Below are 17,506 nucleotides of genomic sequence, written 5' to 3' on the forward strand. Positions count from 1 at the left end.
CTCTAAGTCGCCAAGGAAGTCACAGTCTTTGTATACTAGGTAAGATATTGTAGCAGATGTGTTCTCTCAGGGTGGTAAAACTGAGACATTCTTTCTTGGTTTCTAAATTTCCATGAAATTTCTCCCGGAAAGTGGCTCCGATCTAATCAGCAGAGACATACAATCTTACAGTATATTGCACACCCTTCCCTTTTCACAATTAACTTGTTCTCCACATTCTGTATTATTCCCAATACCATGTGCTTTAATTTTGTTTAATTTATTGTGTGGCATCTTATCAAAGTCAACCCAAAAATCCAAATGCAGGTTGACCTTCATCCACTCCGCATCTTACAATTTTAACAGTTTTGACAAATATTATTTCCCTTTTATAAATCTATGTTGATTTTGCCCAATCTATTATGACCTACTATCCTGAAGATAAGTCCCATAAGGGTATTTTTACCCTTACAATTCCTTAGTTCCATCCATACTGACTCCACATCTCCTGTTTCAATGTCGCCCTTTGAAAGGGACTGAATTTCATTCCTCATCAACAGAACTACCCCACCCCCTCTGCCCACCTGTCTGTCTTTTCAATAGGAGGTATACCCTTGGGGATTCCCCCAAATCCTGGGGATTTATTGGCTTTTAATCTCATTAGTTTGTCCAATAATATTTTTTATTCACAAACAATAATTTCTTTAATCCATTTAATAGTATTCCCCACTATTTTTTAGGAAATTTTCCATCTTTTATGAAGACAGACACAAAACATTGTTTTAACTTCTCTGCCAGCAGGCAGGCAACTTGTAAGTTTGGCCAGATCTCCACTCGTTTGAAGATCGGGTCAATAAATCAAACTCTACCTGCAATATAGGGCGGCATGGTAGTGCAGCGGTAGAGTTGCTTCCTTACAGCGAATGCAGCGCCAGAGACGCGGGTCGATCCTGACTACAGGTGCTGTCTGTACAGAGTTTGTACGTTCTCCCCGTGACCTGCATGGGTTTTCTCCAAGATCTCGGTTTCCTCCCACACTCCAAAGACGTACAGGTATATAGGTTAATTGGCTTAGTAAATGTAAAATTATCCCTAGTTGGTATAGGATAGTGTTAATGTGCGGGGATCGCTGGTCAGCGCGGACCTGGTGGGCCAAAAGGGCTTGTTTCTGCGCTGTATATCTAAACTAAACTAAATATTCAAAACTAATTCAGATGGTATAAATTATCCAACCCTAAAAATGTACCAAATTCAACTTCTCTACTGTCATTTTATCTGAATTATGAGTCACTCGAAATCTCTACTGACTACACCATTTCTCAGAATGCCCCCACAACACAATGCCCCCACAAGATTTAGGACTAGAGGGTCTGAGCTATAGGGAGGGGTTAAGTAGGCTGGGACTCTATTCCTGGCAGCACAGGAGGATGAGGGGTGATCTTATAGAGTTGTATGGAATCATGAGAGGAATAGATCGGGTTTATACACAGGTCTCTTGCCCAGAGTAAGTGAATTGAGGACAAGGGGACATAGATTTAAGATGAAAGGCAAAAGATTTTATAGAAATCTGTAGGGTAACTTTTTCACTCAGAGTAGTGGGTGTATGGAGTGAGCTGCTGAAGGAGGTAGTTGAGGCAGGTACTATCGCAACGTTTAAGAAACATTTGGACAGGTACATGGAAAGGACAGGTCTTGAGGGTGTATGGAACAAGCTGCCAGACAAGGTTGAGGGAGGGACTATCCCAACATTTAAGAAACACATAAGCAGGTACATGGATAGGACATGTCTGGACCAAACGTGGACAGGTGTAGCTGGGACATGTTGGCCTGAGTGGGCAAGTTGGGCCGAAGAACTTTTTTGTACACTGTATCGCTCTTAGACTCTATAATGCACTATTTGCTACAAGCTCTCTGATAACCAATTCTGATTAAATTATTAAATCTCCATTATTAAATCTTCTCCCATCCTAACTCTGCTGCCTCTTGCAGTCCTACGTTCATATCTATGGCCTCTGGATCCAACTCCAGCTGCCTGCAATCACACACAACTACACAAACAACTCCACCATTGATGGAAAGTACATCATCATCAAAGTACGTACATCATCAAAAGTACACCTTCTTTTGGGTGCATCAGAATATATTCCACATCTCTCCAAACTTTGCTAATGTGTGTGTTGCTTTGAAATCTTTGCTACTGCTAAAGAATGTATGAAAGTGGAATAGATTGTTGTGGTGTCCTGAGTAATCACCACAGCCCAAATCAATCCTTTCACAGGGAAATGAAATATGGCCCAAAAGCACCAGCACAAAGCTAGTTGTTAGAACTTCCCTGATCTTTTCCTGTTATGTCTGGTAGGTTACTCTATGCTTTGGCTCAGAAGCATTCATAGTGTTATTCCACTTAGCTGATAATGCTAAACATTTAGGCAAACACAGGAAGTAACATTACTGCATAGAACAGCATGAAACATTTCTTTCAAATCCTTTCTCAATTGAACTTTACAACAGCATAATCAGACTTCGACAGAAAAGGAAAGCCTTTAAGTCACATAAATTCACTGGATGCATTCAAAAGAGAGCTCTTAGTCTAGTGGAATCAAGGGGTGTGAGGAGAAGGCAGGAACAGGGTGCTGATTGTGGATGATCAGCCATGATCACATTGAATGGCGGTGCTGGCCAAATGGCTTACTCCTCCACCTATTGTCTATATATCTATGTAAATTTCATAAGTCATATAGTACAGAGAACAGACCATATATCCCACCATGTTCAGGCCAACAATCAACTACCCATCTTCATTAATCATATTTACCAGTTCTGGGTCCAAAGTCTTCTATGCTTTGGATCAGAAACACCCAGAACAAAGAAGATTGCAAAAAGTGGTGAAAATTGTCCAGTCGATTTTGAGTACTAGCCTCCCCACTTTCGAAACTATCTACAAAAGTCACCACCTCAAAAGGGCAGCCAGCATCGTCAGTGACCCACACCATCCTGGTCATGCTCTTGTTTCATTCCTGCTATCGGGAAGAAGGTATAAGAGCCTGAAAACTGTAATGCCCAGGTTCAGGAGAAGCTTCTTCCTGCTCTCCGGAAGTGGCGGCGCTGCCCCTGCAGCTGCAGCTCACCTGCAGTCCGTCTGTCTTTTCTTTTTTTTTGTTTTCTTTTGTCCTGTTGGACGAATGTTTTAGTTTATATTTAGTTGTGCATGTGTGGGGGGGTGGGAGAAACTTGTTTTTAGTCTCTTCCTTCGGGGGGATGCGACCTTTTCTTTGCCGTATCCCCGTCTCCGTCTCCTTCTGCGCTGAGGCCTAATCGTGGAGCTGGCGGCCTCAAACTGGGACTGACCTCGAGGCTCCGGAGGCAGAACCAAGACTTACCAACGCGAAGCTGGCCGACTTCGGGGCTGTGTTGGCGACAACATCGGGAGCTCGCGGGTCCCAGGTTGGTGACCGATTCTCCAGAGCTCCCGCAACAACAGCTTAGTCTGCTGGACTGGAGGGTAGCAGCTTCGACCGCTCCGGGCCGCGGAGTTTGAACCGGCCCGTTCGCAGAGCTCGGATTCAGCCACGGGACTTACCAACACCCGGCGGGGGGCCTAACGTCGAAAGCCTGGATCGCCTCAACGCAGAGGGAGAACAAGGAAGGAAGAGACGAGGACTTTAAGACTTTTGCCTTTCATCACAGTGAGGAGGTGCCTGGTCGACTCACTGTGGTGGGTGTTAAATTGTGTTAATTGTGTGTTCTGGTATTTTATTTTCTGTCATGACTGCAAAGTATGCAATTTTGTTCAAACGGAAAAGTTTGAATGATAATAAAGGATACTTTACTTTACTTTCCCTCTTAGTATCAGGCTATTAAACACTACAACCTCCAACTAGGTTCCGATCTACATAAACTTGCAGGCATTATTTTTGACTTTGTACTATTATTGTTTATATAATATATTAACAATATATAACTATTTGGCTCTTTTTTATAGGTTTTACAGGGTACCATGTATAGATATTTTTTGTGCAGCTGCAAGTAAGAATTTCATTGCTCCGTTTCAGGACATATGACAATAAAGCCTTCTTGACTCTATGTACTGCTTCAATGTTGAAAGATTACCTGGCACCACCATCTTTTGAGTGAACAAGTTCTTCCTCAGATCCTCTCTCAACCTCTTACTTCTAAATTCATGCCTTCTAATTGTAGGCACCTGTTACAGAAAAAATGTTCTTCTGTGTCCCTCATAATTCTGTAAATTTATTTCAGCCACCACACACCCTCCCCCCCTCACCCCTCACCCCCATCACCTTTCAGCCTCATCCACTCAAAGATAAAACAAATCCAGCCTATCCAATCTCCACATAACTGGACCATCCCAACCCAAGCAACATCCTGGTGATTCACCTTTGCATCCTCTCCAGTGGAATCACATTATTCCTGTAGTGTGCTGACCAGAACTGTGTAGAATATTCCAGTTGGACCAAACCGTTAGATAGGGCTCTTAAAGATAGCGGATATGGTGAGAAGGCGGGAATGGGGTACTGAATGTGGATGATCAAGGTGAATGGCGGTGCTGGCTCGAACGGCCGAATGGCCTACTCCTGCACCTAGTGTCTATTGTCTATTGTCCAAACCACAGTTTTATAAAATTGCACCAATGCCTCACGGATCTTATATGCTATGCCCTGGTGATTGATGACTAGTCTCTTGTATCCTCTCTTCACTGTCTTATTCACCTGTGCTGCTACCTCCAAGGATTCTTAGATGCCTGTACCAAAGCCTCCCTGTTCCTAAATACTTCCTAGGGCCCAATTATTCATTGTATATATCTTGCTCATATTAGCCCACTCAAAGCACATCAACTTGCATTTGTCAAGATTAAATTTGATCTGTCAATGCTCTGCCCATCTTACCTGATCAATAAGCATCCTCTATATTACAACTATCCTCATAATAATTATCACCCATCTGCAAACTTATGAATTATACCTCTTAAATTCATATTCAAATCATTAATATCTATAACACTGATCCCAATAACAAAGGAACACCTCCCTCCCTACCACCATCTTTTGTCTCCTAATTATCATCCAATATTGGATCTAATTTGTCAACTTGCCTTGGATCCCTAACCCTTTTCACCAGCCCCCCATATGGAATCTTGTCAAAGACACTACTAAAGTCCATGGAGTCTACATTAACCACATTGCCCTAATCAATACATTTTATCGTGAACTAGTAAAATAAAGGATTCATTCATTAAAAAAGAGCTGGTTCTCTGGTGCTAAACTTTATAATTGACCAGAAGTTTCCATCTGCTTGCCATATTAATTTTCCACCCCACTCTGCCCTCACCTCCTTTAGACTAAAAACAAATACAAAGATCAACTCAGTGATTGCATCTAGACAGGACAACAGTATATTCACCAATTTCTGATAAAGTTACAGATCTGATAAGAGTTCACCAACCTGTAACAGTAACTGTATTTCTCTCTCCATTAATGCTGCCTAACTTTCTACATATTTTCATCATTTTTTGAATGAACGTTATATTTTCAGTAAAAACAACATTTGGGAGTTCATGGTTCTAGCTTGGATTTTATTTTCTGAATGAATGCAATAAACAAGTTATTCACCAACCCCTTTCAGTTGATACTACCACCACCACTCTCTCTCTTTTGGTTTCCATCTTATTATATAAACAAAATCTCCACAACCAATACCATCCACCGAATATCCTTTCCCAACTCTCACACCCCCCACCCCCCCACCTCCCCTCCCCTCCCCCTCCCCCACCTCCCACCCCCCCTCCTCCATAACTTAAAAACGTTTGGATGCTAATATCTATGAAATATCATCATCTTGAAATGTTAACATTAAACATTCCCTCTACAGATGCTGCCTGTCCTGTGAAGTATTCTCCAGTATATTCTGTTTTTATTTTGATTCATTATGGTGTTTTTAATACCCGGCTACCACCCTACATTTGCATGGTTGGGGACCGTGGAAGAAGCTAGAATAGAACCCAGTGCTATGTCACTTAAACACATCTAGTATAGTGTGGTTATACCAATGATTTTATCCAGACTAAGTTTCCTTTCATCTAACAGATTACTCAATTAATACCATCAAAATTCCCAAGCCAGCAAAAATCTGATAACAAACATCCACCAATGAAAATTCCAAAATCAAAGCTAATTTGAAGCCCGAGAACTAAACCCTTCATCAAATGCAGTGTAGAATACATGTGCAGACCATCTGAGTGAAACTTCTTCATTGAAGCCACTGAAATCTAGATGCAAGATAGACACAAAATGCTGGAGTAACTCAGCGGTAAAGGCAGTATCTCTGGAGAGAAGGAATGGGTGATGTTTTGGGTCGAGACCCTTCTTCGGGGGAGGGGGAGGAGGAAATACAGAGATACGCAAGTGGCAGGTGTGAGAACGAGACATGAAAGGGGGTGGAGATCAAGGAAAAAGTAGAATAGATCATTGTCAGCTAGGAGAAGGTAACAACAAAGTAAAGAGAGATAAAATGTAGTCAGGGACAGTCAGACTGGTCGGAGAAATTGGAAGGGGAGGGATGGAGAGAGAGGGTATGCAAGGGTTACTTGAAGTTAGAGAAGTCTTCAGTCAGGGGGTAGTGAATCATTGCCACAGAAGGCTGTGGAGGTCGTCAATCGATATTTTCAAGGCAGAGATAGATATAGATTCTTGATTAGTACGGTTGTCAAGGGTTATGGGGAGAAGGCAGGAGAATGGGGTTAGGAGGGAGAGATAGATCAGCCATGGTTGAATGGCAGAGTAGGCATGATGGGCCGAATGGCCTAATTCTTCTCCTATCACTTAGGAACTTATGAAGTCAATATTCATACCACTGAGATGTAAGCTGCCTGTTTGTGAATGATCCACGACAACATACATAGTGAAAGATTAGTCTTTATTCCATAAGTAATCCAGAACATTTAAACTGCCAGCCATTCATATCCAGCTCGGCGTGGCTTCTGAGAGCTTGCTGACCTTGTTAGTGTAATACTGAGTAGTACTGTAATACCATGTAATGGGTGGAATGCATATATGTGTAGTGGAGATTATAAATGGCATAGATTAATAAGGGTTAATCTACACTGCCCAAGCAAAATATGAGGTGTTGTTCTTCCAAAATGCACTGGGCCTCAATCTGACAATGGAGGAGGCCCAGGACAGAAAGGTCAACGTGGAAATGGGAGGGGCTGTTGAAGTGTTTAGCAACCAGGAGATCAGGTAGGTTTAGGCGGACTGAGCAGAGCGAAACGATTGTCAAGCCTGCGCTTGGACTCAGCGGAGGTGTAAAAAGGGTCTCCACCCGAAACGTTCTCTCAGTCTGAAGAAGGGTCTCGACCTGAAATGTCACCCATTCCTTCTCTCCAGAGATCCTGCCTGTCCCGCTGAGTTACTCCAACATTTTGTGTCTATCTTCAGTTTAAACAAGTATCTGCAGTTCCTTTCTACATATTGAAATCTAGACGTATGCATTTCTCAAAAAAAAGTAATAGAAAGTGTCCAACGTACCTTCAGGGTTTCGCTCTGTTCCCCAAAGAAAGCACAAAGAAAAACAGAACACAGTTTGCAACATCAATTGGACTGCTCTGAAAAGCCAGGATAAGATGGACTGAATGGCCTCCTTCCTTGTCAGAAGAAAATATGGAATATGGTCTATAATCAGACTGGGCAGATAGGGTTTTGCCATTTCGCATGCCATTTTTTTTTTCCACTCCTGACATATCTCACAAATTAAAATCCAATTCCACAGCTGCTGTGACAAACGTTAAACTCCATTAACAATCATAATGCTGCTTTATCCTTTAAATTAAATCTGCAGAACCAATGAGCTGTCAGATTAATCAAAGCTCCCTTTAAATATTACTTAATTTTGATCTTTTAGCATATGTATAATATAAATTTAGTTACAGGACCCTGTTAAAATCCATTATAGATTTATTTCACCCATTATCAGCTGGTAGCAAAATCACTTCATGGCATCCACCTGGTTGTATTTTTAACAGTGATGCACAACCTTTTCCAGGGAAGGCCAGATTAACAATCCAAAACATATCTGAGGAACACTCATGTGAATATGCAAGTGAACTTCCAGCTCTTGTCATTCCAACTGTTTCTCAATTGACCCTGCAGTTACACTAATACATCAATCCATTGGAAATGTGCCAAGCAGACCTACTATGGTTCAGCGACTCCAATTATTTCAATGGTGAGGTGCAAGGCACAATTGCATGTCTCAGGCAATTTACATTTAAAAATAACTGAGCATAGAAAAGACATAGAAACATAGAAAAATAGGTGCTTGATTCCTTTAGCCCTAAGAGCTAAATCTAACTCTCTCTTGAAAACATCCAGTGAATTGGCCTCCACTGCCTTCTGTGGCAGAGAATTCCATAGATTCACAACTCTCTGGGTGAAAAAGTTTTTCCTCATCTCAGTCCTAAATGGCCTACCCCTTATTCTTAAACTGTGACCCTCTGGTTCAGGACTCCCCCAACATCGGGAACATTTTTCCTGCATCTAGCCTGTCCATTCCTTTAATAATTTTATGTTTCTATAAGTTTCCATTATGTTATGTTTCCAACGCATCACCGGTTCCTCACTCCCTTCCATTGAGTCTGTCCAAAGCAAGCGTTGTCTGCGAAGGGCGCTTAGTATCGTCAAGGACTGCTCTCACTCCAACCACAGACTGTTTACCCTCCTACCATCCAGGAGGCGCTACAGGTCTCTCCGTTGCCAGACCAGCAGGTCCAGGAACAGCTTCTTCCCTGCGGCTGTTACATTACTCAACACTGTACCTCGGTGATTGCCAATCACCCCTCCCCCTCGGACACACCTTCCACCAGGAAAAAAAATAATTGCCCTACTATGATTGTATGCACGTAAATATTTTTATTTATTGCTCATATTCTATGTCGCTCTTCTAGGGAGATGCTAACTGCATTTCGTTGTCTCTGTACTGTACACTGCACAATGACAATAAAGTTTGAATCTGAATCTGAAGATCCCCTCTCATCCTTCTAAATTCCAGTGAATACAAGCCCAGTCGACCCATTCTTTCATCATGTGTCAGTCCCGCCATTAAACTGGTGAACCTACGCTGCACTCCCTCAATAACAATAATGTCCTTCCTCAGAGCAGTCCAATTAATGTTGCAAAGCAGGCTTAATCTATGCAATTGTTTTATATTTTTTCATATTTTAAGGATTTTATTTTTAATTCATATTGTTATTTGGGTTGTTTTCATAGGAGGATTATTTTTTAATAGTGAAATTATTTTAATATGCGAGTCAATATTAAAGACTAGTTATTCAAAGTTGAATTTTACACAATGGTTCAAGGTGAGTGTTTCTTTGAGCTAGAAGAAATACTTCCTAGATTTACTCCAGATCTTGCGCCAACATCTCACTGATCTATATTTTGAAAAAATAGTTAACAGTACAATTAAAGAGAGTGAATTAATCAGAATCTTATCTCTTTTTCAATGGAATCACTTACTTTAAGACCCAGGGTTTTTAAAGTGGTAAAGTTTGAAAAGCAGCAGATGGCAGGAGATATTCCCTTCCAGTTAAAGAAGAATACAGATAATATAACAGTACATGAACTGGACAAATTACTGATCCCGACAGAACACTATCAATTTTTTTTGGATAAATTCTTGTGGACTGTAAGTAGGAGGCAATCTGCACAACCCAAGTTGAACAATGAAACAAAATCTATTCCACTCATACGATCAGCCTAAACACAATTATCTCTGGACAAGCACTACGGCACTAAGAGCGTGCATAAGAGTATCTAAAACTATGGAATCACTCTTTTAAAACAAGGGCTCACCCATTTAATAAATAGATAAGATGACATTTTCTCTCTCAGAGGTGCTGAATTTAGAACTATTTCTCAACACGAGGTGGAAATAATGAATTATATTAAGACAGAGGTAAATTCTTTATAAGCAAGTGGGTGAAAGGTTACTGGAAAAAGTAAAAATGCAGAGTTAAAGTTTAAATCTGATCAGGTATTATCTTTTTAAATGTGGGAGCAAGCTGGTGCATACTCCTCCTAACTCATAATTTCTCAAGAATAATTACTGAACGTGTCTGGACTCCTAAGATGAGCCGCTGCTTTGACAGAGCTGCAAAGTAGAAAGCAATTAATGTCCAGCATTCATTATTGTGCACTAATCCACTCGCACCACCTAAAGCTGGTTACTAATAGAGTTATCCCAAATGATAACTACCCTGGAGTTCTGTCAGACTTGATTCATGGCAGAGATAAATACATTTGTTAAATATTAATGACATCAGGGGTTAATGCAGTAAAATGGCATTGAGCAGAAGAACGTCAGTTATTATTGACATAAAGGGTCAAATTATCAACACTTGCTACTATTTATTATTCAAAATTAAGCAGCGATTTATATATAGTAAGTTATATTTTATATATTTGAATTTCAAAATATTATTCGTTTACTATTTACATATTTTTGTGAAATCTTCCACTTCTGAGGTAGTCTTTTGGGATTGAAGAAAAGCTGCATCCATTCCACTCTGAATTGAACATTTATGAAAATTAATATATACATTATAGCTATAGTCTATTCAACCTGACCCAAAAGTACTTTGCATACTGATTAAAGAATCTGTGCTAATCAGCAGTTCACATTTTCGAGGCTGGATTAAATCTGGTTTAACAGTTAAACAATAGAAAATTGTTGTTTGTACCTGTTGGTGTACGATATGATACTGCAGTATCTCCCCCAAGAATGGCAGGTGGGAAGCTCTCCTTTAGGAATACAGATAAAGTTACACTTCTAGATGTTCCAGGTTCTGTGAAACAGAAATTAAAAATTAGAGATTAAAAAGTCAAAATATTATTTTGCTATTTCTGCACTTTAAGAAATCTACTTATTGTGATTGAGGATTGAGGATAGACACAAAATGGTGGAGTAACTCAATGGGTCAGGCAGCATGTATGGAGAAAAGGCATAATTGACATTTCGGGTCAAGACCTTTCTTCAGACTTCAGGATTGAGGATAAGTTTCTTCCATCCCTCTCCAGTAGTGGATATGTAATCGACTTTACGAATATGAATGGTTTATAGTATTAATGTGGTATAAACCACCAGATTTTGTTAAAATCAAATATCCACAAAAATAAACCAAATGACAATTATTTTCAACAAATGGAAGAAAAGCACACTTCTAATACTAAATGCTTCACTGTGGGCGTGATCCAGGGCTTACCTATAGCAGCAAAACACATTTGATCCTGAGTTACTGCCAGTGGAGACTGCACACAAACTGACAGTTTCACATCCTGAACAGCAAATTGGCTCCAAATCGTCACCTGGGTTTAATAATTATGTAGAGTTACTGCAATATTTTTGGATAACTAACCATTTACTGACCAATGCTTATCACCATACAACATTCAGTGTTTTAAAGGTTATCTACTAAGATCAGTATCTCAGTTCGTTTTGACTCAAATGGGCAGATTTGCAGCGTAAATGCATTATCACATCATGGCCCAGAGGATTAAAATGGAAAGAAGCTCAACGGGGAAATATTTCAGCAGGCGCAAGAGGGCAAAATGAACAGAAGCAATGGAGTGAGAAGAAACTCCTGTGGAGCTTAATCATTGGCATGGACAATTTGTTGCAAACAGGTAACAGACCAGTCAGATAATATGAGTGGAAGAAAATAAATCTAAGAGACATGATTAATCTGCACCTGGAAAGCCAAGTTTGATCCTAGATGGTCAACATAATTTTGTTAAGGGAGATCCTGTCAAATTTGTTTAGATTTTTTTTAAGGAGGTGACAATATGATGGGAAATTTAATGAGAAATTTAAGCAGACAAAGATATATAAATCCAAAAATCCCTGAACGCAGCAACACAGGTAGAGAAAATTATTACGAAGGTATTTTGGATACATTCCTTCATTAGATGAGACAGTTTAAGAGGAAGATTATAGTATAACATCATAAAACATTATTTAAGCCATAGTTGGTCACCAAATTATAGGAAGAATCTAATTACACTGTAGAGGATGTGGAGGGAATGTATCAGGATGTTGCCTGAGATGGAGCTATGAGACAGGAGATGCTGGGTTTATTAACTTTGGAGCAGAAATGGTTGATGTTAACAGTTAAGAGGGGAGGGACATGCATAAGATAGATCATGAAAAAACCTTTCCCCTAAACAGTGTTGTTCATAATAAACTATGGGTTTAAGGCAACTTTATCACCCAGAGGGTGGTGACATCTGGAGCATACTGCCTCAGGTAATGGTAGAGGCAGATACTCTCATAACATTGAAGTATCTTAAATCACCACGGAATGGCAAGGGAAATGGGCCATATGCTGATAAATGTAATAGGTACTTTGTCTAGCAGGGGCACCATGGATCGGTTCCATGCTCTATGACTCTGTAAACTAAAGTTGGAAACAGGCTGCTACAAACTGTTGCTACAGAAAAAACAGAAGTATAAGCTTTCCCTGAGGTCACCAACTAACTCTAAAAGCAGATCTGTGAGATCGAAAACAAGGCGGTCACTTTAAGGAATATCTTCTGAAAGCATAATACTTCATGTATCAGAAATCTGAAATAAAACAGAAAATCTTCTAAATACTCGCAGGTGAGGCAGCATCTGTATAGCCAGAAACAGTTAATGGTTCTGAACAGATTCTGGTTGGGCTGTTGGATATTTCCAGCATTTTCTGTTATATATGTGGAATGTCTTCACTGAAGCCCTTGAGGAAACGTTAACTAAACTTTGAACTGTCTTTGTTGCACTAAGGACTTTGGGCTTTTTGCACTAGCATTGCGGTTTTAATTTGTTGATTTTATTTTGTTATCTCCGAGTACTGTGTTAACATGCCTGTTATGCTGCTGAAAACGGGAGTTTAATTATTCTGTTGTCAGTACATATGACATTAAACACACTTAACTCAAGAAAACAATTGTGTCATATTTCTATTCTGTACATTGCATAATTTTGAGGGTTTAACAATTAGGACAATCATGATGCAATTGAATAATGCAAGTAAAATCCATTCCTCTCTTGTGCCACAAATGTGTAAATCTATCTCTCTCTCCTAAAAGATTAAAATGCAGAGTTCACAGATAAATATACAAACTATACTTTGCAGTGTACATCATTTGAGCCAGAATACTAATGTTTATTAACATTTGTACGAGTCTCTACACATAGACATAATGACTACAACAACCATTTGAAATATTGGGGCAACCCCTTTTATGTGTGGACCATGTACACAAACTCTCTTCTATAAGTACAGTGGAAGTAGAGCTGAAAAAGAGTCCCGACCAAAAACACCACCTCAACATGTCCTCCAGAGATGTTGCCTGACCTCCTGAGTTATTCCCTCACTGCATTTTCTTTCAAATGTGAGTTTTTATGTAATATTTATGCAAAAGTAAATTGTTTCTTGATACTCAAGTGTAAAAAACTTTATCAGAAATGGGCATAAATGTGGCACAGGTATTACAATCTTGCAGACGAGCAGAGCAGGCTCTGAGGGCATAGTGGCCCTCTCCTCCTGCTAATTTGTATACTTCTCAGGGACAAATTGATATAATGCAAATTAATACATCAATCCTGTAAGCAAGTTAATTTTAAAAAAAACCACTAGGGGAACTCAGCAGGTCAGGCAGCATCTATGGAGAAAAATGGACAGATGCTATATCAGATAGGGACCCTTCTTCAGGATAGAGTGAAGATAGCTGGTAGAAAGAGGTGAGGGTAATGGGTGGGGCAAGAGCTGGCAAGTGATATGTCAAAGAGTAGATACAAGAATCTACAGATGCTGGTACCTTGTGTAGAAGACAGTGTGTTGGAGTAACTCGACTGGTCAGGCAGAATCTCTGGAAAACATGGATAGGTGACGTTTCGTGTCGGGAAGCGAAACATCATCTATCAGTGTCCACCAGTGATGTTGCCTAAAGGATACGCAAAGCCAGGTGAGGAGGGATTGATTGGCAGTTGAGTTAATGGGAGAGAAGTGTGGAGATAGTACACAAGGCTGCGGTGATGTGGAGAAGACAAAAGGGTGCAAATGAGAAATGGAAGGTGGGGAGTGAAACACAGAACCAGAGGGAGGGACAGTAGGTGGAAGGTAACAGGGCTGGTGGATGGGCAAGTAGAAAATAGGGGATCCAAAGTTGTGGGAGTGGTGGACAATGTGCAGAAAGAAGCAGCAAAATGGACTGGATGATGGGAGCAGGGGAAGTGGAAAGAAAGATGTGCGCAGGAGTGGATGGAAGCAGGGAAAATGCAGAGGGCAATAAATGTATCTGAAATTGGAAAATGTAATGTTTATACCGTAGGGTTGTAGGCTGCCCAAGAATGGGAGGTTTGGTTCTTCCAGTTTGCATATGTGCTCACTCTAGCAGTGGAGAAGGCCAAGGATAGACAGGTCCAGTAGGTGAAGGGAAATTAAACTGACCGGGAGCTCCAAGCTCTGGCCCTGGGTAAGAGAGTACAAATATTTGGCAAAGCATTTCTCCAGTTTACGATGGTCATACTGAGGTAGAGGAGGCCATGTCAAGAACATTGAATACAATACATGAAAACCACTTTTCTCACCTGGATGGGAAACTGAGGTCCCTGAATAGAGACAAGAGGGGAAGTATAGGGACAGATGTTGCACCTCCTGCATTTGCTGGGGAATGTGCCTGGGGAGAGAGAGGGGTGGGTGGGAAGAAATGAGCGTATCAAGAAGATGCAATGAGATTGGTCTCTGTAGAAAATGAAAAGGGTGGTGATGGGAAGATGTAACTGCTGGTGGGAACATATTGAAGCTGGATGTGGAGGCCAATAAGGTGAAAGGTAAGAACCAGTGAAACTCTATCCCTGTTCTGTCTGGTAGGGGAAGGGACGAGAAGAACTGCAGAAAACACAGACATACAGTGCCCTCCATAATGTTTGGGACAAAGACATATAATTTATTTATTTATTTGCCTCTGTACTCCACAATTTGAGATTCGTAATAGAAAAAAATCACATGTGGTTAAAGTGCACATTGTCAGATTTTATTAAAGGGTATTGTAGATGGGTTATGCATGCAACCTATAATGTAGCTACCTCATCACCACTAACCACGCCCCATCATATTAGTATAACTGTAGTATCCTCCCTTTGTTCCTCCCACTAGGTCCCAGTACGCCTGAAGGCTGGATGCAGTCAGTGCTGGGACGTGTGTGCCATGTGCTATAATAAACTACCAGTAAAGGTTACAGTGTGTCAGCTATCACTCCTTTACATGGCGTCAGAAGTTTAAAACTCGCGTTTCCCGTTTACCGGTTTTCATTTATTTTGTCCCCGTTAGTGCCCAGTTTCGGGTTTCCCTTAATATGGCATCCTCATGCCGAAAGCCATCTCCCCATGTCTTCGATGCTGACATTGCGGAACGATGGTCGACTTTTGTGATGGACTACACTCACTACGTCAATATTGCGAACCGGAACGACCCAGCCGCGGTCAAAGCATCACTCTTGCTCAACCTGGCCGGTCCCGACGCAATGAAGAGAGCTCAAGCCTTTGTCTACGAACCAGCGGTCCTGGATGACAACGACCAACCGGTCGAGCCAGCTGAATTGGCCGACGACCCGGTATGTCTTTTGCGCAAATTCGCTGAGATATGTGACCTGCCCTCCAACCGTATACTGGAGCGGGCCAGGTTCTTCTCACGCAAGCAACAGCCTGATGAACCTGTTGAATGCTTCATTGCCGACCTGCGGCACCTCGCTCAGAGGTGCCGATTCGAAACCATGCGCGACCAGCTCACCAGAGACATTCTCGTTACCGGTATGATCGATCAGAAGCTGCGTGCCGACCTGCTGCAACGGCCTGACCTAACCCTGACTCAGGCAATGCATGCGTGCCGCATTGCCGAAGTGGTCAACCCTCCTCATGGAAAGCGGGGGTCTGACAACCGAGCCATAAATTTAACTGGTGTTGCTGGACAACGACGGATGAAGGAGAACTTTCGCCCTCCACCGCGGCCCGTTCGTACACCCCGGGACCCAAGATCTAACAAGTGTCCTAACTGCAGCTACGTGCACTCCTCAGAATCACAGTGCCCAGCCCTTGGTAAGACCTGCAATTTCTGCGGGAGAAGAAACCATTTTGCAGCTGTCTGCCGATCCCGTGGGAAAGTGCCCTCAGCTCCCAGACAACTCCTAAACAACCTTCTGCAAGTTGATAGCGAGATGGACTCTCAGCCCTCTGTTAACGCTGCCCCCGACTCTGAGCTCAGCTTTTCCACGGGAGATGTAAGTATTTACTCTCTCCTCCACAGCCGATCTCGCCTCCCCGATCCTTCTGTGAACATAACTGTAAACAATAAGTCTTTCTCTGCTAAACTTGACACGGGGGCGAAAGTGAACGTAATGTCAACAAAGCTGTTCCACCAGATAAGGAATAATGAGCTGCTGATTGCCGACCGCTCTGTTTTGCGTGCCTATGGGGGAGAGGAACTAACACCTGTGGGGAGGGCGACTTTCCACTGCGTGCTGCAGGAATCTTCCCAGGACCTGTCTTTCTTCATTCTGGACAGTGACTGTGTGACGTTGCTTAGCAACCGGGCCTGCCAGGATCTTGGGCTGGTGTCGTTTAACCACACGGTCCACGAGGTGCAACCTGTGATGGATCCACTATGTGAGTACCCAGACCTGTTTGACGACAAGCTGGGGAAGCTGCCGGTGGTGTACAAGATCGCGACTGACCCATCTGTGGAGCCTGTGATCCGTCCACCCCACAGAGTGTCTTTTGCCATGAAGGGCAAGGTGGAGAATATGCTTAAGGACATGGTCAACATGGGAGTGCTGGAGGCTGTCAGCGATCCAACCGTATGGGTCTCCACCATGGTCGCCACGTTGAAGAAAGGAAAAAACGAGATACGGATATGCATCAACCCTAAGGACTTAAATATGGCGATTAAACGGCCCCACTACCCCATGAGGACTGTCGAAGATGTTGCCGCCCAGGTGGGACAAGCTACTGTGTTCTCCGTCCTCGATGCAAAAAGTTCGTTTTGGCAGATACCACTGGACAAACGCTCCACAGACCTGACCACGTTCAGCACGCCCTTCGGCAGGTTTAAGTTTTTACGGATGCCGTTCGGCATCAACTCTGCCAGCGAGGTATTTCAGCGTTCTATGGAACAATTATTCGCAGGTCTGCCCTGCGCGATTATTGTGGATGACATTCTGGTCTATGGGAGGGATGTGGCCGAACATGACCACATCCTCCGGCGGATTTTGGACCGTGCGCGGCAGATTAATTTGAAGCTCAATCGGTCAAAGTGCAAGTTCCGGGTGCCTGAGGTCACATATGTCGGCCACGTTTTCACGGCCCAAGGGTTGAAGCCAGACCCGCAAAAGACCAGCGCAATCTCTGAGCTGCCCGCCCCGACAGACGCTGTCAGTCTGCAGCGCTTCCTGGGTATGGTGAATTACCTGGGGAAGTTTATCCC

At 42.2% G+C, this 17,506-nt stretch overlaps 1 protein-coding gene across 5 annotated transcripts in view; it reads right to left on the reverse strand.

Moving 5' to 3' along the window:
* The window catches only part of bbs9 (Bardet-Biedl syndrome 9), a 375,470-nt gene that overhangs the window by 288,411 nt on the left and 69,553 nt on the right, over positions 1–17,506 (reverse strand). For 3 of the 5 annotated variants that reach the window (XM_033019150.1, XM_033019149.1, XM_033019152.1), the window contains exons 13-14: positions 11,252–11,354; positions 10,730–10,834 (exon numbers count right to left, since the gene is read on the reverse strand). In XM_033019150.1, coding sequence (XP_032875041.1) covers positions 10,730–10,834; positions 11,252–11,354 — 208 coding nt within the window. Of the gene's footprint in view, positions 1–7,520; positions 7,536–10,729; positions 10,835–11,251; positions 11,355–17,506 lie in introns of all 5 variants that reach the window. The other 2 variants (XM_033019148.1, XM_033019151.1) reach the window with 1 other exon arrangement.

Source organism: Amblyraja radiata, chromosome 4, assembly GCF_010909765.2.
Source record: "Amblyraja radiata isolate CabotCenter1 chromosome 4, sAmbRad1.1.pri, whole genome shotgun sequence".
NCBI lineage: Eukaryota > Metazoa > Chordata > Chondrichthyes > Rajiformes > Rajidae > Amblyraja > Amblyraja radiata.